General features: G+C 40.9%; 1 protein-coding gene across 1 annotated transcript; it reads left to right on the top strand.

Annotated features, from left to right (window-relative positions):
- The first annotated feature begins 13,021 nt into the window (after window positions 1-13,021).
- On the top strand, window positions 13,022-20,283 carry LOC115409742 (major histocompatibility complex class I-related gene protein-like). The gene is made up of 7 exons (XM_030121016.1): window positions 13,022-13,129; window positions 13,901-13,993; window positions 14,396-14,521; window positions 17,526-17,775; window positions 18,503-18,781; window positions 18,969-19,250; window positions 20,252-20,283. Exons 1-7 carry the CDS (start codon window positions 13,022-13,024, stop codon window positions 20,281-20,283), a joined length of 1,170 nt encoding a protein of 389 aa, XP_029976876.1.
- Window positions 20,284-21,370: the final 1,087 nt, after the last annotated feature.

Raw genomic sequence — 21,370 nt, 5'->3', positions numbered from 1 at the left:
TTTTCCTGTTAGAAACTCACCAAGCGCAGACCCTTCAGACTCTTCAGACTCTTCAGACTCTTGCTCTTGCTTGATTGTTGCTTTCAGACGATGGTTAAAGTTTGTCTCCGTAATCAGAGTTAGAAAAAAGCAGCAATGCTGATTGCCGAGGGCCTGCGGGGGGAGGGGGGGGGGGGGGGGGGGGGGTCAGGGGAGCCATCTTCACCGTGTGACGTGAACATGGGAAAACAGAGCGTTTTCACGGGCGCGGGAGGGACTGCCTCTCTGAGCAGCACAAACTCGAGGAAAGCTCAAACATGCAGGCACGAAGGGAAAAAAAACGCTTTGGGGGTGTTTTTGGTGAGTACATAACAAGGTTAAAACATACAAAAAGTGAATTTTGCATGATACAGCCCCTTTAAAGATAATGAGCCATACATGGCAACTTGGTGAGGAGCAGCAAGCACAAAGGAATATTGTAAAACAGAAAAAATATATGTAACTGGAGTTTTAAGACTGTCTATCTTTGTACTGTGACCAGACCTTTACACAACATCTTAAATAGGTGAATATTAAGTTTAGCTTTACTCCTTCAGACTCTATTGTTTGCTCTGATGTTGAAGTTACAGATAATTACATTTTATTATCTCTGAGTATAAATTCTGAACGAAACTTCCTGTTTTTCAGGGTTCAGACGCACCAAGAGTGAGTACTTTTTGATTCACTTTGAAATGATATATTCAACACAAACAGCATGACAGAAATCAGTGAAAACAATTTTTGCTCTTTTACACATTGAACTTTGTTTTCAAGCTTCTGAAAGTTCACCTTCACCAGAAGAAGATCAGCAGTGAAGAAAGTGAGTACATGAGGTGAACCGATTTCCTAAATAAGCCCAAAGTCTCCAACACTGCAGTCAAACTCAAAATATAACAAATCATTAATATCTGACGTTTGAATTGAAGACTTTTGACACATTTCTCTGTTTGATCGGGTGTGTTTACAGAAAAATAACACAAATGTAGACATTGATTCAAAGATGAAAACTGGATTGCAATCAAACTAACAGCTTTATTATTCATCTTTATTTATGTTGACAGGAGACCAGTGAGAAGCAAACCGGATTATTTATGGGGGATTCTGCCTCTGATGAACATCAAAGGTTGAAAGAAAAAGTCTTTGACGAAATCACATTGTTCTGATGTGATTTCTGTTTTTGTCCTTGAGTGTCATCAACTCTGCTCACCTGTATTCCTGCTTCATTCATTCATGGATCTGCAGTGTGGTGTTCTGGGACTACTTCATTAATGCTGATGCTGTTGTCCAGATGTTCTGGAGTCAGTACTTTTCTTAGCATCTTTGAGAATGCAACGATTTAGCGAGAAAACCAAAGGAAAGGCAATTTTCCTTCATGACGTTCAACATTTGTGTCAGTTATGATCCTTGGAAAATCCAACCGAGGAGACATCTAAACGCATTTTAACACAGTCAATGTGGCATTGATATAGAAAACTGTATTTAATATGTACATGCTGTATGTTTGGATTTCAGCTGAAAAAGTTTTTTATCGATGTTCAGTTTGGATGATGCTTTAAAGGAATACTCCACCCAAAAAACGATTTGGCCTCATTTTCTACTCACCTTCATGCTGAGAAACACTCTGGAGCACTTTTTTGACGTTTCAAATGCAGTTGGAGATGTTTGGGGATTTTCGTTGTCAACAAACAGGGACCGACAGAGCCCGACAGAAAAAATGGTCCATAAAATCCACAAAACGTTCCCATTTTCCTTCATACTGCTCTCCGCTGTAATCCAAGTGTCCTGAGCGCGTAACGTCCATAATTAATTCTTAACGAGGTCATTTAGTACATTTTAAGAGCCCAAACAGCGCGCTCTCGTACAGCTCCATTGCTTGTCTGCACGCGCACCCTGAACTACGGAAGCCGCGGCAGACCAAGCTTGCGCGCTTTCAGCGACTACTTTTCTAAATTGCAAGCGTAGAAGAAGAAGTTCCGCTGTTTATATTCTGCTGTGAGTGACCGAGCTGTGGACAATCACAAAAGTGATTGGCTACTGTTTTAAAGCTTTGAATCCGGTGTCCTGCTGAAAGGGCACAAGCGTCTGGCTTGGTCTGCCGCGGCTTCCGTAGTTCAGGGTGCACGCTCAGACATGCAATGGAGCTGTATGAGAGCGCCCTGTTTGGGCTCTTAAAATGTACTAAATGACCTTGTTAAGAATTAATTATGGACTTTACGAGCTCAGGACTCCTGGATTACAGTGGACGAGCAGTGTGAAGGAAAATGGGAACGTTTTGTGGACTTTATGGACCATTTTTTCTGTCGGGCTCTGTCGGTCCCTGTTTGTTGACAACGAAAATCCCCAAACATCTCCAACTGCATTTGAAACATCAAAAAAGTGCTCCAGAGTGTTTCTCAGCATGAGGGTGAGTAGAAAATGAGGCCAAATCGTTTTGTGGGTGGAGTATTCCTTTAAAATTGCATTTCATTTGTTGCACTGAAGATAGATATTCGGTAAAACTTTTGATACTATCGATATATTAAAGTGTTTTTTTTTTTGTGTGAGTGTTTGCTCAGTTCATTTTTCTCTTTTGCTTATTAAGGTTCTTAAGAAAATAAAGGACTTCTAAAAGTGTTTTCAGTCTATTTTTTGGTCATTTGAGGCCTCAGTGGATCTTTGACAAAAAGAAATATTTCCTAAAGATAATTCAGGACTTTCAAGAAAAGTTTTCTCTCCCTGTGGTTGATCAGACAAGCAACTCTGCAGATTTAAAACTCTCTGGAATGAAAAAAAAGTTTACATGTTAACATTGAGAAGTTCTCCATTAGAGGGCGACCTCTGACAGCTGGGTGCCTCCCTGGTGGGCCTCTCGTTTTTGTTTGTTTAGGAAAATCATATCAATATATGATGACTGGGTTTGACCTCATTGCATCCACTTCTGTTTTATATGTAGAATGATTTATTAAATGGAAAATGACTTGTATAGTTCATGTAAAAGAATTCATGGGCTGAGTTTTCAAGGGAAGCAACAAATCATCAGAAGAATTCTGAACAATGACAGGGAAGAAAACAAACAACGAAAAGTCAAAATTCTTCTTATTGTGCCCCATCTGAGGAAATGATCATTCTTTTAGAAACCAAACACTAATTTACAAAAAGCAGATGGCTTTTTTGAATATATGTGGTAAATTAAATTTTTCTACATGTCACTTGTTGAATATTTGCAAGTTTTCAGTCGAGCAGGACTAAAGTTTTACTCGTGAGAATCTTTGAATGTGATTTTTCATGAGGGGAACGTGGGAAAACAAGAAAGACGGTGCTGTGACTGCTGTGGTATCATGTGTCATTTTTTACATGTTTTTGTTTAGCTGTTTTATTGTTCCTTCCATGCTTTTATTTTGAAGGTATATTTTATGTTTCAAGCCTTAATTTTGATGCACTTCCGGTGGCACAGGAAGTATAGCGTTAAAAGAAACAGTCATATGACATAAAAAGGAAAGTATCAGACAAACTCCCAAAAATCAAGGAAAAGGACAGGGGAAACAGATACATCATCAGAAAATGTATAAACTGTAAGAGCACCTGGCTGGAATGGGAACAAGCTCTTATTTTGTTTCCTGAGGGAAGGTTTGAAGGAGTGGAAATAAATTCTGTTGCGAAACATCAGTAATCTTCTCCATTGTCTGGCTGGGTTCGCTACAGTATCGAAGCTGAAAGAGAAAACTGCAGTGTCATGTGCTCATAACAGATCAGTTTGCCACAGAAAGGCCTGTTCGACATTTTAACCCACCACTTTCCCTCTGTGAGATCAGAGTGCTAATATCAACATGACAGTTGACTTCAAGCAAAGACAAGGACAACACCAAATGGGAGTGCAGCTGCTTTGAAGGGTGTGGGGCAGTGACTGTGTGTGATAGCTCATACTTGTATAGTCATATCATGTGGAATTAGCTTGTTGTGCTTTGTTTAAATTGAGTGTAACCAAGTCAGGACTGAAGAAGTTTCTTCTGGTGTCAGTAAAAAAAGGTTAAACAAACCAACAACACCACCTTGGGACTCTCACTCAAAGAATGTTACATCCTTAATTTAAAACTTGTCACCCTTCAGCAGAGGTTTCCCCTTTAACAGAGTTCAACCACTGTTTATCAGCTTTATGACTCTGTGCATGTCTTAGCTTTATATATTGGGCTTTAAAGCTGTTGGGGTTCACAGCATTAATGTTCTTCTGGCTCACATGGGCGGCACCAATAATGTTGTGATTTTCAAATTAATGAATTTGGCTATCTGTAACAATTCATGATTATCAAAGATAACGATTAATTGAAGAATTTTGGATCTGATTGTCACCAGATAACCTCAGGGCACCACCTACGTTCAGTAGGAAAAGATAGCAAATTTGTTGTAATCAGTCTCATAAACTTGGTTAAACTATTAATTTGGAATTTGGATTAATAATTAGATTGTTAACAATTATCACATTTTAACAGTAAAACCTGAAGGATTCCGGAGTTCTTGGTCAGAAGAGATCGACATTCGTGAAACACTAACGACACAAATGATTCCAAAATTATATTTATTAACAATCAAGCAAAACCAAACACACAATTCTATCGAGGTGTCTATACAAGTCGTATTTGTATGAGTGTGTGTGTGTGTGTGTGTGTGTGAGGTGTGAGGGAGAGCGATGGTTTGTGAGATGGAGATGGAATAGAGGACTTGGGAATGGAACTACAGATCAAAATGGCGGCCAGCCAAAGACTCAAGTTAAAATGGCGGATCAGAGGATGTGCCTGGCACATGTGCTCGGTAACAAAGTAGGGCTTGAGAGGGGGAGAGCCCTGTTTCCTCTCTCAAGTGCAACCTTGTAAAAGGCCTCCGCCCTGCCGTATGCGTGCACGTACACACACACAGCAGTCATGGCAAATGAAGAGCTTCCTGGTGATACCCGCCATCCCCAACAAAGCTGTAACAACGTGAGCCTAAATAATCTGTCACAGTCGCCTCAAATTTAGCTTCTGATTGTCTGAAGTGACCTTAACATGTAGCTGCGACAAGAGAATGTCCACATCCTGCAGAAATCCCAAATCATCACATAAAGTTCCAGTGTGAGCCATTCTTAAGACGAACCTTGATTTTATTACAGTATGAAAGGTGAGTGTTTAACATTGCATAAAGGCACTTCCATTTTATGCAGTAACTCAAAGGTCAGGGTAGGCTCATCCAGAAGCAGGAAAATGCCTTCTTTTCCTCCTTTTGTTTTGAACTTTGCTTCTTCTGCTCAGACGCACAAACTTGGAGGAACTGTGACTCGTCCAAATGGGAATAAAGTATGGATCGGTGACAATGAAGCTCCTCACGGTTCTCTTTCTGCTGGGAATCCCAACCGCAGCTCCAGGTAGATTTCATATACTTACCATATCTTCCCGGAGTTTTTCTTGCTTTCTCTGAAAATATTTGAATCCTCGTTGGAAATTTGCTCTCATTTGAAGGCTCCGGTTTAGAAACTGTTGTGTCCTGATATGAGCCTTGATAACGTGATTTTTATATAAAAGACATCAAGACAGATTTGGATTAGTATTTGTTCCAGTTTTTTATTCTAATTGTGGTCTCACTGTTCAGTCCTACTGAACAATCTCATCGTCTCTTCTCAATGCTCAGTGCCCTGCTCCTCCAGCAGCTCTGGAAAAGTTCTGGTACAGGCTATCCCAGGTGAAAAATAAATGTACTAAGTGTACTAAAGGTTAGCACACTTCGTGTACTCAAGTGTGTTTGAAATTTGTAAACTTAAAGAGTGCTGTTTTGGAACAACTAATTGTGTACCGAATATATTTAAATTGTAATTAAGTTGTAATAAAGCTCAACTTAAAGTGTATTTTGTGTACTTTTGTGTGCTGAAGTGGAATAACAAAGTACAGTGAGCATGCTTTAAATATAGGATTTTGTATGTACTAATATATTTAAGTAGTCAAATTAAAGTATACTTTGTAAGTTTGTTTGGATTGTAAGTATCATCTTAAAATTATACAAGATTTATTATTTTAATATTATCTTATTGGGCTGATAATGTGCTTAATTATGCTTCTATTTGCTAGAAAAGCATCCTTTGCAGATAATTAAAGCTGCTGTAGGCAGGATTTTGCTAGTCATTGCTAATTTTTCTGTGTTTTCTTTGGATTAAATGTTAGAGTATCCATTGATAATCCTTTAGGAGTGTAGCATAACTGCACTACCGCGAGGGCGCAGCGTTTCCATCTGTCTCTGGTCTGAGCTGAAAAGGAATCTCAACAGCTCCAGGTATCTTTGACCAATCAGAAGGGCCCCTGAGGCTCTAACCGTGATTGGTTGAGGGGCGTTCGTCGCACGTTCTTGTGGGAGGGGCTTAACTTGCATCAGGGCGTGATGTCAGAGACAACAGGACAGGATTGGCTGTGCTGGGTTTCAAATCGCCATCTTAGCTGTTTCAAATCGCCATCTTGCTTCGGTCTTCGAATCCTGCCTACAGCACCTTTAACTTTGCTGTCCTATACTTACCATGTCCTGTACTACTTGTGTGACACACACAAACACACACACACACACGATTGAACAAATGATATCCATGGAACACTCAAAATAAGCAAACTGGTGGGCTGTTCCATTAACTCAATTGTAACATGTGTCATCTAAGCTATAATTTAATGTTTCCATCATGAACATGATAAAATCATGTTGGCTTTACATGAAGTCAAGCAACTAAACATTTATTAAATTAATTCACATTGCAGATACGTGAAGAAATTGCGTTTGTACAATTAGGCAGTGAAAGCAACGTGAATATCGCGATGATCCGCGAGACTTTGCTGTTGCGACAGTTCGCAGTGACACCTGGGAAGAGTAACTGACCGCGCACATGGAAAAGGTATGTTGTAAAACTTCATTATTAACCATCTAAATGCAAACGAAATACTCTGCATAAATGTTTCTGGTTAGTGCGCGTTGCAGCGGAACTGTGTGCAGGTTGTTTGGTCGCAGGTTGTTTTATATGGTTGTTTGTATTTTATGCCATGTTCACTCAAAGGCCATGAGCGACTACGAGCGATCTCTGCACTCGCATCCTGTAGCCCAGAACGAGCCACCTGAGGCCGCCCGTAGCCAGAGTTAAAATATTTTAACTTTTGAGCGACTTGAGACACTCGGTGCTAATGCTAAAAGGCTAATCACAAACGCATGCGGACGGTGGAGACATAACAATATTGGGCGTACGGCGCAGCAGCTGACAGCCCGTCTCCGGACGACTCGCCAAACGTTTGTGTGCGAGTTTATCCATATGCAGCGTTTCTGTACTGGCAGCTGTTACCCCGTCGCAGCGCGTTTGACCCTTGTGGGACACGGTATGAGTCCGTAGCGGTGAAGCTGCAGCCGCTAAATCGAAGGAATACTGGATCTAAGTTTTGAAAGAGTGAGGAAATGGGGGAAAGTGGAGGAACTACAATCGCTCGCCTGAACGCACATTAACTGTGTCTCACAACAATTCAACTTTTAAGAGTAAATAAACTTAATATTCAAAAAGAGCCGTTTGTTATTATGATGGCAGATATAGATGTGCACCTGTCTTCCTCTCCCTGCAGTTATGTTTTTATTCTCAAGATAGATTACATGGATAGTTGCCTGGCTGTATGAATAGTATTCTGCCTGTTCATTTGTTTAACAATACTGCAGTCCATTTTTTGATAATGTTGCTTTGTGGTAATAATAATTATAATAATAATGAAAGGAAGAATCTTTTAACATCTTGTAGCATCTTTGTTTTCACACTGGATGATGTATCTCTGTCAATTGTTACTTGCTAACTTGACCTTCATGGGCAAGAATTGATTGATCTCCCTCATTTTCTCACAGAAGTTTGTCACCAAAGTGTCCTGTGTCTTCAAGTGAGCTGTCCCTCTACATCTGTCTTCCATTCGCTTGCATCAGTGGCAACATCTTTTCTGGAAAAGGTATGAAGTGTGTTCGGGGGATGGTGGTGGTGGTGGTTAAAATCCTTAGTAACATTTTCAGTGCAGGATTGCAGTGTGGCTGCAGCGATGCCTCACCTATACCCCTTTCACACTGCAACTCGTGGGTCGACCCGTGTTTTCAACCCGCTAATCAACCCGCTAATCGCCTTTTGTGTCCTTTCACACTGCATGCAGACTTGCGTCTAACCGCCTGCTGGCGAGCCGCGTCTTCTCGCGCTGATAGTGTCCCGCGTTGATGACATCATCAGCGCGACGGAGCAAAGCGAAAGTAAACAACGGACTAGAGCTCAGTCCCCGTTACCTGTAGACAAATCTCTTCTTCCCCACGGATCCAGAGCAGCTCTCTGGTCTCGCTATCTTGCCAATACTGGGTCATGTTGACGAAGGAAATCTCACGCTGTGTCCAGAAACAACAACTAGCTCGCTAACGTAGCCACACTGCGTCGACGTCACCACGTAAGTTACCGCGTCGGCTCGCGTCTGCCTTTCACACTCCCTTTCGTAGTGACCCGCTAAAAACCCGCGTCGATTGCAGGGTTGAAAAACCCGGGTCTAATGCCGAGTGAACACTTTCACACTGCCACGAGGACTCGGGTAAATAGCGGGTTTAAATGGGTTTTTTGGCCAGTGTGAAAGGGGTACTAGAGATTAGATCTTGCATATTTTTTTTGGGATGTGTGCCAGTTTCAGCCAAATGTATTTTCTTGACAGGTGCACCTTAACACAATTACAACAATACGTTGTGTATAAGTTGTGAATTTATCATATCTATGTTGATTGCTCAATCCCTAGTCTTTGAGCTACCTGTTCCACTCATCCAGATCCAGGTGTTTCAGTAATTACATATTGACTTCCATTCACATTAATTGATTGTTCTCTCGATTTCTGATTGCAGGAGGGTCCGGTCCGACTTAACCTGTGCCTGCGTTCAACTGCAGAAGTGCCTGCTGGGTGAAACTCATCCTGTCAGACCTGGATTCCTCTCCAAAACAGTGAATGTATTTTAGGTGAGGAGATGTGGAGGTGTAAGGACTGTACTGTATCTCTATCCAGTAGACTTGAGCTGCTTAAACATATTAGACTACAGCACCGTCATAGGCAACGTTATCCATGCCCCCACACAACATGCCCATGTACTTTTAAGACATGGAATGCTGTTCACATTCATTTAAGTCGAGTCCATCCTAAACAAAACACTCAGGAGCTGCTGGAAGTTTCAACATTCAGTTGTTGTTTGTGCACCTGTAACGATCTGCCAACAGAAAAGGATTATTTTATACATATTGGCACTCATTTGAGGAGTAACGAAACTGTTTTCTGTATGTTTGAGGGTTGCAGTTTTACAACAAATGTGTATGGAACATTTCACTCTCACAAGAATAGGAAACACAACCCACATACATTGAAAGATTTCAAGCCAGGAGTAGTTAAAATCACTGGAGTTTCACGAGAATCCTCTGATAATCCTGAGGAAGAGACACTTGATCAAGATGACTTTGCATTTGAAACAGAACATGCATGTTCGAGTAGTGATGTGGATGTCGTCAAGAACTTACCAGAGGTAATTGAGCAAAATTTTGCTGCAGCGTTGCTCAAGTTGGAGCATTTTGCACATGTGCCAGGCACAAAAATTGATGAGTTCTTAGAGGAACTGCACTACTTGCTAAATTCAGCAACATTACCCCTGTCCATTAACACTCTTGAGGGTGTTTTTCAGAAACATAGTGCCACAACTGATCAGTCCGTGATAAGAGAAGTAGTAACTGCTCTCTGTGCATCAAACCCATTGCTCAAAGCCATAGGGAAGAATGGTCCCCTGAGCACATCCTATCTCCGCAAGCAGTATTATAAACAAAGCTTTAAGGTTGTTGAACCCATTGAGTACATACTTGATGCAAAGGAGAAAAGAAGTTTTCAGTATGTGCCTGTACTGAAGTCTTTGCAGCAACTCTTTGAAAGGAGAGATGTTGTAGACAAGGTAGTTGAAAACCACAAAGCCCAGCAGAGTAACAAGGTGACTGGTGAGCAACATACTTACAGATCTTCTCAGGATGGTTCATTCTTCCAAGGAAACAGTTTTCTCTCAGGGGATGAGTTAACAATTTTGGTTAACTTATACATAGATGACTTTGAGGTTTGCAACCCTCTGGGTACTTCTCGTAGAAAACATAAGCTTTGTGCAGTCTACTGGACTTTGAATAATTTCCCTCCAGGCTCACATTCATCACTTTCTTCAATTTTCTTGGCAGTCTTGTGTAAGACAGATGATGTGAACAATTTTGGTTTTGACCGTGTCTTGCATCCCCTTCTTCAAGATATAAAAACTCTAGAAGAAGAGGGAGTATTTGTTCCATCGCTTGGCAGATGTCTGAAAGGCACGATTCAGTTTGTTGCAGCAGACAACCTGGGAGCCCACAGTTTAGCTGGTTTTAATGAGAGCTTTTCTTCTGGCTATATCTGCCGATTTTGCACAGGAACAAGAACAGACATCCAAACAGAAGAAGTTAAGTCAGGTGCATTCAGTCTCAGGACTAAAGAACTCCATGACTGTCATGTGAAATCAGCTCAGGAGAATGGCACAAGCTGTTTTGGGGTGAAAAGTCACTGTGTTATCACTAAAACTCTTGCCTACTTCAGTGTTAATACAGGCTATCCACCAGATGTCATGCATGATGTGTTTGAGGGCATTGTGCCCGTTGAGCTCGCACATTGTTTGACATTGCTGATTTCCAAAAAATATTTCAATCTGGAAACCCTCAACAGATCTATCCTGCATTTCCCCTACAAGTGGGCAGACAAGACAAATAGGCCACATGCGATTCAACACACGTTTTCATCAAGGAAAACAATAGGTGGAAATGCCCATGAAAACTGGGCCCTCTTAAGACTACTGCCATTCATCATTGGGCATCTAGTACCTGAAGATGAAATGGCATGGGAAATCCTGATGGATTTGAAAGACATTGTGGAGCTTGTGGTTGCTCCAACACACACAGATGAGTCCATTGCCTATCTTGAGGGAAAAATTTCAGAGCACAGACAAAAGTACCAAGAACTCTTCCCCGATGTGAAACTGCTCCCAAAACATCATTATTTAGAGCACTATCCCCATCTGATCAGGATGTTTGGTCCACTTGTGTTGCTCTGGACCATGCGATTTGAGGCCAAGCACAGTTTCTTTAAGCAGGTTGTGCGACACACCAATTGCTTTAGAAATATCCCCCTCTCACTTGCCACTAAGCATCAGTTAATGATTTCATATCACTTGAGATCATTCAGTTTTGAAAATACTGCCTTTCAGATTACAAATGTGTCAACAGTTCCTGTGAATATTTTAAGACAGGAATTGGCTCAAACTGTTGAACAGAAGTTCCCTGGTACAACTGAAGTTCACCTCACAAAGTGTGTGTCAAGCAAAGGTGTACAATTCAGAAATGGGATGATAGTTGCTCATGGGTCTACAAGTGGACTGCCTGATTTTGGTGAGATCCTGCAGATTTGCATTGTACGTGAGAAACTATGTTTCATGCTGAAAAGGCTTTCTGGTTGGTACAGGGAACATTTCAGGGCCTTTGAGCTGGGTGCATGTCCTGCCAGAGAAACTGTTTTGATTGAGCTTGGTGAACTTGCTGATTACTACCCTCTTGCAGACTACTTTGTTGGACATCTCAGAATGGTGACATTAAAAAGATACATACATTTATAAAGTGCAGTAACTGATTAACCCTTCTGCTGTCCACCCGGTTCAAGGGAACGAAAACAAAGGAACGGTAGAGGGAGAAAGAAAAATAGAGTAGGGGGAAAGGAGGGGAGGATGGAGGAAAGAAGGAGGGTCAGAAAATGGTGGTGGAAAGAAAGAAGGGTGGCTGGGAGGAAGGAAGTGAAAAGGGTGGTGGAAAGAAGGATGGAGAAAGGATCAAAGGAAGGAATGAGACAGGAGGGGGGATTAAGGAAAAGAAGAAAGGAAGGACCAGGAGGGTTAAATGTTGAATGATTCCTTTATCCTCTGATTTTTCTGTTAAATTACAGATCTACTCTTGTTAAAAAGGACATTTTATTATTGTTCTCGTTCTCTTTTCACAGATTGTATAATGGCTGCCCCGGTGAAACTAAGAATCATCCTAGGAGAAAACAATTCCCAGAGATTGATTCTTCCCAATGGGATTCCACAGTCTGTCAGTGAACTCTCAGAGCAAATAAAGACAGATTGTGGAATAGAGGGCCGTTTCAGGCTTCAATTCATGGATGCAGAATTCGGGAATGAATTCACCAACTTGGTGTCAATGTCAGATGTTCAAGACAAAGGAACCATCAAGGTCATCTTTATTTCGGATCCACTTGGTCAGTCTAGTGACTCAGCTCCTCCTCCCCTCGCACCCCCGCCCTCCTCAGCTTCTACCTCCTCCTGCTGTCCAGATGACTCCTCATCATCCCTTTCATCTTGCTGCTCATTTGACACCGACATCCTGTCTTCTTCCGAGTCCACCTCCTCAAGATCGTCTGCATGGCCTGTAGTCTTCCCGGTTCCGAAGTTCTCCTATGATACCGAACTGCAGCTGGACAGGGCCAATGCTGCTTTCAAAGCAACTGGAACTTTGTTGAATCCTGATGCAAGACTGAAATCTTCCATTCTTAATGGCTTGGCTGAAACGATAATCAAGTACAAAGTGTACCTCTCTGACTCAGAGTTTGAGGATGTGGCAGAAGCTCTGATATTGAAGCATCCATGTCTGAAAGAGCCAGGTTCCGTCTCTGGATATGGTGGATGGAAGGCAAGCTTGAAGTATAAACTTGGAAACTACAGAACAAAGCTCAGGGGGCTTGGCTGTCCAGAAGTTACGGTGAATGCCCTAACGCACAAACCTGATGGCAAGTGCAGTCCTGCCTATGGTGTTAAAAGGCCGAAAAAAGCAGAGGTGAATTATTGCCCTGCCTATCCATCTGGTGAAACAGCAAAGACACTCGAAATGGTCAGAGTGGCCCTCCTGTCAGAAGCACAAAAAAGAAATAATGATGAAAAAGTCGGAATGATGATGGACAAGACCTTTGCCCTCAGAAGGGAAGAAGTTGTTGGAGAGGCACCAATGATTGCTGATTTCAAAACACGGTGGCCAGCTCTCTTCAATGTGCGCGAGGTGAGTGAATGAATATGTGATGGATCAAACTGATACTAATTTAATACAATGCTACATTACAGGAAAACTCCTTACGAGACATCACAAGGAAGGATGTCTGTCTTTCTGCTGAGCCGTCTCTCTGACAGGACTGTATATGGCATTGGAAACACAGACAGATGGATAAATACATGGTTATGCATTTGCATGTCTTGAATGGCCCGAGCTTCCAAATGAAGTGTGATATTGACATCAAAATGAGCAGAGTTGAGTTTTGTTTGCCACTGTTCTTTCTTTTAATTGTACTATAGGTGAGTTCGGAATTCAAGAGAATCACAACACTGCACCTGCAGTCTAAGTTCTTCTCTGGGCTGGATGCAAACTCTGGAAATCTGCTCAAGGCGTTTGCCAAAAAAGGTGGTGCTCAAGGGAAAAAAATCAAGAGCATCATGGTACCCTCAACCCAGGTATGATAGTGATGGAAAATAAAAGGAACTGTTGTTATCGCACTGCATCTCCCCTATTGTGGAAATGACTGTTCTGGAAATTAATTATAACTCATATCATTACTGTACACAATTATAGATTGAAGTAAGATACATAAGAAAAGCTACGAACTTGTTTCAGTTTAAAATTGTATAGTCATACATAAAAATGGTTCTGTTTTAAAGGCTTTTCTGTTAAAAGTTGTCTGAGCTAGGTGAAAGCTGCTCCATTGTTAGGTTGAGATGCTGTTCTACTGTTGAAGGGTGTCTTTTTTTCCCCCATATTTTCTCTGATCTGCTTACTTAGGCGGACACCATTGACATCCGACGAGAATGCGTCCTCAAAGGTCTTTGTGTCTACTTGAATGAAGATCCAGAGAAGCTGGTGAAGGAATACATGGTATGTGAATTTAACTTGTTTAAGTGTTTAATAAGGTTTTGATCAGTTACAATAGGTGGTTACATCTGGGTTCCAATCGGCAGTAAAATTGGGAAAGATATGGTCTTAAAAAAATTCTTTTTAAATTCTCCCTACATGCTGACAGCATTGCATTTGTAAATAAACAAGGTGTGTATTTACAAATTGATATCCTAACAGAACAATTTACTTGGTGAAATGGCAAATACGTGAGTTCTACCTATAAGCCTCCTTTGGATTTATCATGACACTTGTTTGTGGGAAATGCTGTCAATCATTCGTTTTGATTATGTGAATTAAGATAATTGGGGGGGGGGGGGGGGGGGGGGGAATCAAATGTATATTAGAGAAAAATCATTGACCTATTCTGAATTGTTTCGGCAGGCTGATGACGAAGGCTCCGGAGCAGCTATGGCAGAGACGGTCTTTGGAATATTTGTCATCCGACAGGAAGGAGCCGGGCCTGCTGATGACCCAGAGGATGTTGGAATCATTCTGGAAGGGGTGGAGGTACTCAACAACTTGAGAAATGTTCCTTTTGCTGTTGCGATGTTGCTCGCTCTTGTGTATGCTCTAAACCTGAGCTACCCTCCGGAGTTGAAATATACCTTCGAAGCACTTCAGAAGATCATAATGGAACTAGACGGAAGCAGACTATCCAGGAAAGTGCAAGCTCTCAAAACATTCCTTTGCCGTTAGTGAAGTTATCCTTCACACAGGAATTAGAGCTCAGATGACTAGTTATATGTGAAGGACAAATATTTAAATGGGAGGAGATTCAGGAGCTAGTCCCATCTCCCAACAGTTAACAGTCAGAAACAAGGCAAGATATGATCTTGCTGTAGTCTCATTTTGAGTAGTCTTTTTTTGTCTGGTTTCTTTGTTGTTGTTTTTTTCCTTTGAAGTGGAATAAGTATCAAGTGCTGATCCATCTGATTTGATTTGTACTACCACAAAAGTGGTGTTTTGTTTGAACAGTCAGAAAAAAAATTTTTTAAGTTGACGGTATCTGTTTTTGTTTTAATGGCTCTATTGTTAGATACTGTGATTTATTTTATTGGTGTATTTAAAAACAGCAGGGAAGCACTGTGATCTATAATTTTATTATTATTTGAAAAAAGAGAACTGCACTTTTATTTTGTTGAAGCTACTGCTTTTGTTAATATTGCTATTTGGAGAAACAATATTTTACGGCAGCATTTTCCTGTTTCTTTCCTGTTAATGCCCACCATTTAGTGGATGTTTATTTCAGCTTACCCAAAAAGGCAACGTTTTTGTGTTGTTGCATACTGCTGCATTGTTCCATTTCAAATTACTGTAAGAGTTAAGCATTGTGACTATTTTGAAAAATAAAAATACAAAAATTGCATGGAATTGTGTACCTTTTCTTTTAGGTTTCTTTCCACTTGACACCAAACCGTTTAAACTAAAATTGTATTCGTTGAATGAATGTAATTAAATCATGGAAAGTATTTCCATTTGATTAAATGGCTTTGGGCAATCAATAGGAAATTGTGTTTGGCCGACTTATTTAACCTTGGTTGGATCAACTTAATATACTGGTGTAATTTTACTACGGTCAAATTAGTTGGTCTAATAGTATTAAATTTAGTTGGTCCCAACCATAATACACAAGTTACAAGAACCCTAATGAATCAGTTGAATCAACACAACTAAACTGATTTGGACCCAATCCTAGTAAATTAGTTCAAATGACATAAAAAGATTAAGTTGATACAACTTAAATACATCACATTGGACTAACTACATTGTTTAATGCTGAAAAAAAGAAATTTAATCATGTGGAAATACTTTCCATGATTTTTTTAAGTTCATTCAAAGAGGGATTTTTTTGAGTGAAGGTTCTTCATTTATTTATCACCAGAATACAGACTTAACGTCCTTAATGAGGCATTTCTGTCCAACAAACAGGATTTTGCTGAAATAGTAACTGTTAAGACAACAGCTCATGCTACCAGAATAAGAAATCCACTCTGGACTGTACAACTGTATTTACATTTGAGGAAGTTACAGAGCTCCTAAAAAAACTCACTGTGACGTCAGTTATTGTAACTAAAAATAGTTTCAGAGTTCAATCATGAGACCTTCTCCTCCACCTGACTGGATGAATCATTTCTAAACACTGATCGTAAACTTCAGAACATCTTGATGGCTCCTCTCTTTTCCCTGCCGGCCGGAGACATCCTGAGAGTCTCTCATCAGTCATTACAGTTCCAAATGGCAGATGAGCAGACAGAAACATTAGTTTACTTTTCAGATGAATAAAGGAATCTGGATCTGAATCTTCAATAAAATTCTACAGAAGTACTGAGCAAAAACTGAACGAGGACAGGAGGCCACTTTAAAGGTGCTGTAGGCAGGATTCCGCATCTCTGCCATCTTGCTTAGGGTTACCTAAGCAAGATGGTGATTTGACCCATCTAAGATGGCGATTTGAAACCCAGCACAGCCAATCCTGTCCTGTTGTCTCTGACATCACGCCCTCACGCAAGTTAAGCCCTTCCCACAAGAACGTGTGACGAACGCCCCTCGACCAATCACGGTTCGAGCTTCAGAGGCTCTTCTGATTGGTCAAAGGTACCTGGAGCTGTCGAGATTCCTTTTCAGCTCAGAACAGAGACAGATGGAAACGCTGCGCCCTCACAGTAGTGCAGTTATGCTACACTCCTAAAGGATTATCAATGGATACTCTAACATTTAATCCAAAGAAAACACAGAAAAATTAGCAGTGACTAGCAAAATCCTGCCTACAGCAGCTTTAAGGACGAACTTCCTGCTTTGCAAATCAGTTTTGTGGAGCCCAGACACCAGCCTGAGGATTGATCTGCTCCACTTTGTCCAGAAAATGCTCAAAAACTGAGACACAAAGGATGCTTTACCTTACAGGGACACAGCAGCATGAGAGAATCATGAAGCTAAAAAAAGGAAGAAACTTTTTTTTAGGACTTCACGATGGCCTGAGATTTAAATAATTGTTTTGAGTGTTTTAGCTGCCAATAGTATTGCTCACCATATTCTTAGTGATAAGTGACCAGAGAACATAAGAATAAATTGCTAATAGTGTTAAAAGTAAGTTAAAAATAACTGTCACTTTAAAAACTTGCTAAGCTGATAGTAGCTCTCTGACCATCTGTGTGATCTCGGAGCGATCTGTCCAGCATCCAGGTCTGCTTCATGAAGGCTCGTCTTCTTCTGCAGAATTCACTCTCTTTTAGGCGTCTCTTTTAGGAGATTGCGCATCAGTTGGAGGGTTTAATGTCTTCATTATTATCTCATAAAATATCACATCTCATTTGAAACTTGGTGCTTTGGAAACACAAACCAGGGTTTGCCACATGTAGACCGATGTGCGGCCCAGCACCACAGAATCAATTGAACATTTTGAGAAATAAAGTGTCTTATTTATGATTGTTGTCATATTTGAGAGTAAATGTTGCTCAGTGATTTCAAACCTGCACTTCATCTTTTTCTTACAGCGCTGCACTCTCGGAAGGTTTCCTACGCTCTAACATCTGACTTAACAAACGTCCCAGAGTTTGTGGCTGTTTATATGGTTGATGACGTTGAAATCATTCACTATGACAGCAACAAGAAGAGAGCAGTGCCAAAACAAGACTGGGTGAACAACGTCACAGAAGACGACCCAAACTACTGGGAGAAGAGAACAGAGAGGATGAAGGGAAATCATCTGTCCTTCAAAGCAATTGTTGAGTCTGGACTGCAGCGTTTAAACAGCAGAGGAGGTTTGTTTAAACTTTCTCTTTTTTCCTGACACTGTCTTCAGTCACTGTTTGTAATCATGAGTTTTGTGTAGAGAAGCTGACTGATTGTAAATGTTGGTTTCAGATGACAGATTCAGTAGTTTATCAGATTGATTTCTTCTGTTCTCCAGCTCACATCCACGATCTGGATGAACCTGATCAGTGTGTTTCAGTTCTCTGAAAAACACTCTCATTTATTGTGCTCAATTATTGACACAATCAGCATCAACGACAAACATCAAGTAATTGTTGAAAAGTTTTCATCAGGCCAAACTTTAATAGTTTCTTGTTTCTCTTTCTTTATCCACACAGTCTGTTTGATTTGTTTTAATTCCAAATGTTGCTGTAGAAATAATATCAAATGTTGACATGGTCCATCAGAATCTATGCAGAAATGTGAGATGCTCAATGAATTTCAAATAGGCATTTCTTAGAGTGAACCTTTTTTCAGTTTTAGAACATTTTAAAAACCATATTTAGATTAAAAATTGTAAAAAAAAAAAAAAAAAAAAAAAACTTGTCGTCAATGATGCATCTGTGACTTTATTTACTCTGGGTTGGAATTGGGGCATAAAAAAAATATCTGCCTGATCATTTGAGTTGGAGGGTGTGTGTGTGTGTGAGAGATATCACAGGTTGACAAGTCGATGTTCTGAGCGTGACTCGATTTAAACAGATTCTCTCTGAAGTCTCTCCTCCTGTCTCTCAGGTCGTCACGTTGTCCAGGCAATTTTAAGCTGTGACTGGGATGATGAAACAGATGAAGTCAACACGTTCGTAAAATTTGGTTATGAGGGAGAAGATTTCATATATTTAGACCTGACGACACAGACCTGGATCGCTCAAAGCCCACAGGCTGTTGTCATCAAAGAAAAATTGGATAATGACAAACCACTATTTACTTATTTTCAAAACTACCTTACGTTGCAATGTCCTGATGGACTGAAGAAGTTTCTGAACTATGGAAGGAGCTCTCTGATGAGAAAAGGTAAAATCACATCACTGCTGCAGTTTTGAACAACAAACAGATCTTCATTAACACTTTACTTCACATGGCTCATATATTCATAGTTGTACTGAATTCCATTCCAACTGCAGGACACGAGAGAGAATCAGTGATGTTTTCCAGGTGAAACTCTAATAAAGAGTGAGGTGTCTTCCTGCTTGTTCTCCAGATCTTCCCTCAGTGTCTCTCCTCCAGAAGACTCCCTCCTCTCCGGTCACCTGCCACGCTACAGGTTTCTACCCCGACAGAGCCCAGATGTTCTGGAAGAAAGACGAGGAGGAGCTCCATGAGGACGTGGTCAGAGGAGAGATCCTCCCCAACCATGACGGGAGCTTCCAGATGAGCGTTGATCTGGATCTTTCAGGGCTCAAAGATGAAGACTGGGGGAGGTACAGCTGTGTGTTTCAGCTGGCTGGAGGACAAGAGGACGTCCTCACACCACTGGACAAACGTGTGATCCTGACCAACTGGCGCAGTGATGAAGGTGAGAGACATTCATTTTCATGACTCTCACTTTTTCACTTTGATGCTCATTTTGAATGTGATTCTTTCATTTCGTCACATTGTCAGTTGTTACTAAAACTGTTTTATCTTTATTATCTGTGCTTGAAGGAAAATATATCTGTGAATGCAGTTTCAATCTATCTTTGTATATCTTTAGCACAAAGATCAGCTGCTGTTCATATTGGAGCCTTCACATGGTGGATGGAACATTTGGGGTATTTAGACTGACTGCAGAAGGTTCTGAAACCTTGAGGACTCAAAGAGACTTTTTTTCTATTTGCACACAACAATTTGTTCACAAAACATGTCAACCTTTAAAATGAAAAGCACCCCCTCTTAGAAACCTTTACTTTTAAACTAAACTTGTATGTTGGATTTCTTAAACTAAAACCTTCACAGACGTGGACAAAATTGCGGGTACCCTTCGTTTAATGAAAGAAAAATTCACAGTGATCAGAAAAACTTGAGTCTGACAAAAGTAGTAATAAATGACAATTTCTATGAAATTTAACCAATGAAAGTTACACATCGCTTTTCAACCAGGCTTCAACAGAATTATTAAAAAAAATAAACTCCAGAAACAGGCCTGGACAAAAATGATGGTACCCTCAGAAAAGACTGAAAATGATGTGACCAAAGGGACATGTCAGTCCCAGGTGTGTCACTAATGAGCATCACAGGTGTGTACAGTCCTGTAATCAGTCAGTGGCTCATATAGAGGGCGACAGGGAGTCACATGAAGTGAACCACACTCAACATGGACCAGAGGAAGCAAAGGAAAGACCTGTCTCAGGAGATTAGGAAGAAAATGATAGCCAAGCATGTTAAAGGTAAAGGCTGTAAGACCACCTCCAAGCAGTTTGATGTTCCTGTGACCACAGCTGCACATATTCAGAAATTCAAGATTCCTGGGACTGTAGCCAGCCTTCCTGGACACGACCGCAGGAGGAAAACTGATGACAAATCAAGGAGACGGATAATACAAATGGTAACCAACAAGCCCAGAAAAACTTCTAAAGAGATTAAAGGTGAACTTCAAGCTCAAGGAACATCGGTGTCAGATCGCACCATCCGCCGTTTGAACCAAAGTGGACTTTATGGAGACGACCAAGGAGGACAGCATTGTAAAGAACAAATCAGAAAAAAGTCAGACTGGAATTTGCCAAACTACATGTTGACACACCACAGAGCTTCTGGGAGAATGTCCTACAGACAGATGAGACAAAAATGGAAGTTTTTACCAAGGCACCTCAGCTCTATGTTCACAGAAGGAGAAATGAAGCATATGAAGAAAAGAACTCTGTCCCTGCTGTGGAACATGGAGGCTCTGTCATGTTCTGGGCTGCTTTTGTGCTTCTGGCACAGGGGGTCTGGAATCTGTGCAGGGTTCAATGAAATCGAGACTATCAAGGGATTCTAGAGAGAAATGTGCTGCCAGTGTCAGAAAGCTTGGTCTCAGTCGCAGGTCAAGAGTCTTACAGCAGGACAACGACCCAGAACACACCGCTAAAAACACCCGAGAACGGCCAAGAGGAAAACACTGGACTGTTCTCAAGTGGCCTTCTATGACCCCTGACCTCAATCCTATCAAAGACCTTTGGAAGGAGCTGAAACATGCCGTCTGGAAAAGGCAACTGGAGCAGTTTTCTCACGAGGGGTGGCCGAAACACCTGCTGGAAGGAGCAGAAGTCTCACTGACCGTTACAGGAATCGTTTGATTGCAGTGATCGCCTCAAAAGCTTCTGCAACTAAACCTTAAGTTCAGGGTACCATCATTTTTGTCCAGGCCTGTTTCATGAAGCTTTTTTTTTTTTTTTTTAAAGAATTGAAGCATGGTTGAAAAGCAATGCCTGACTTTCCTGGGTTAAATTTCAAACAATTTTTACTTATTATTATTATTATTACTACTTTTGTCAGATTCAAGTTGTTTCTCTGACCACTGTGAGTTTTCTTTCACTAAACCAAGGGTACCAACAATTTTGTCCTCGTCTGCAACAGCTGCTGATGTTCTTGGTGTGCAGGAAAAGAAAGCAAACAACAAATCATTTAGTGGTTCAGCAGCGATAT

The sequence above is a fragment of the Salarias fasciatus genome, chromosome 22 (assembly GCF_902148845.1).
Source record: "Salarias fasciatus chromosome 22, fSalaFa1.1, whole genome shotgun sequence".
In the NCBI taxonomy this organism is placed as follows: Eukaryota; Metazoa; Chordata; class Actinopteri; order Blenniiformes; family Blenniidae; genus Salarias; species Salarias fasciatus.
Note: the sequence above shows the minus strand (reverse complement) of the source record. Positions and strands in the feature narration are given on the sequence as shown.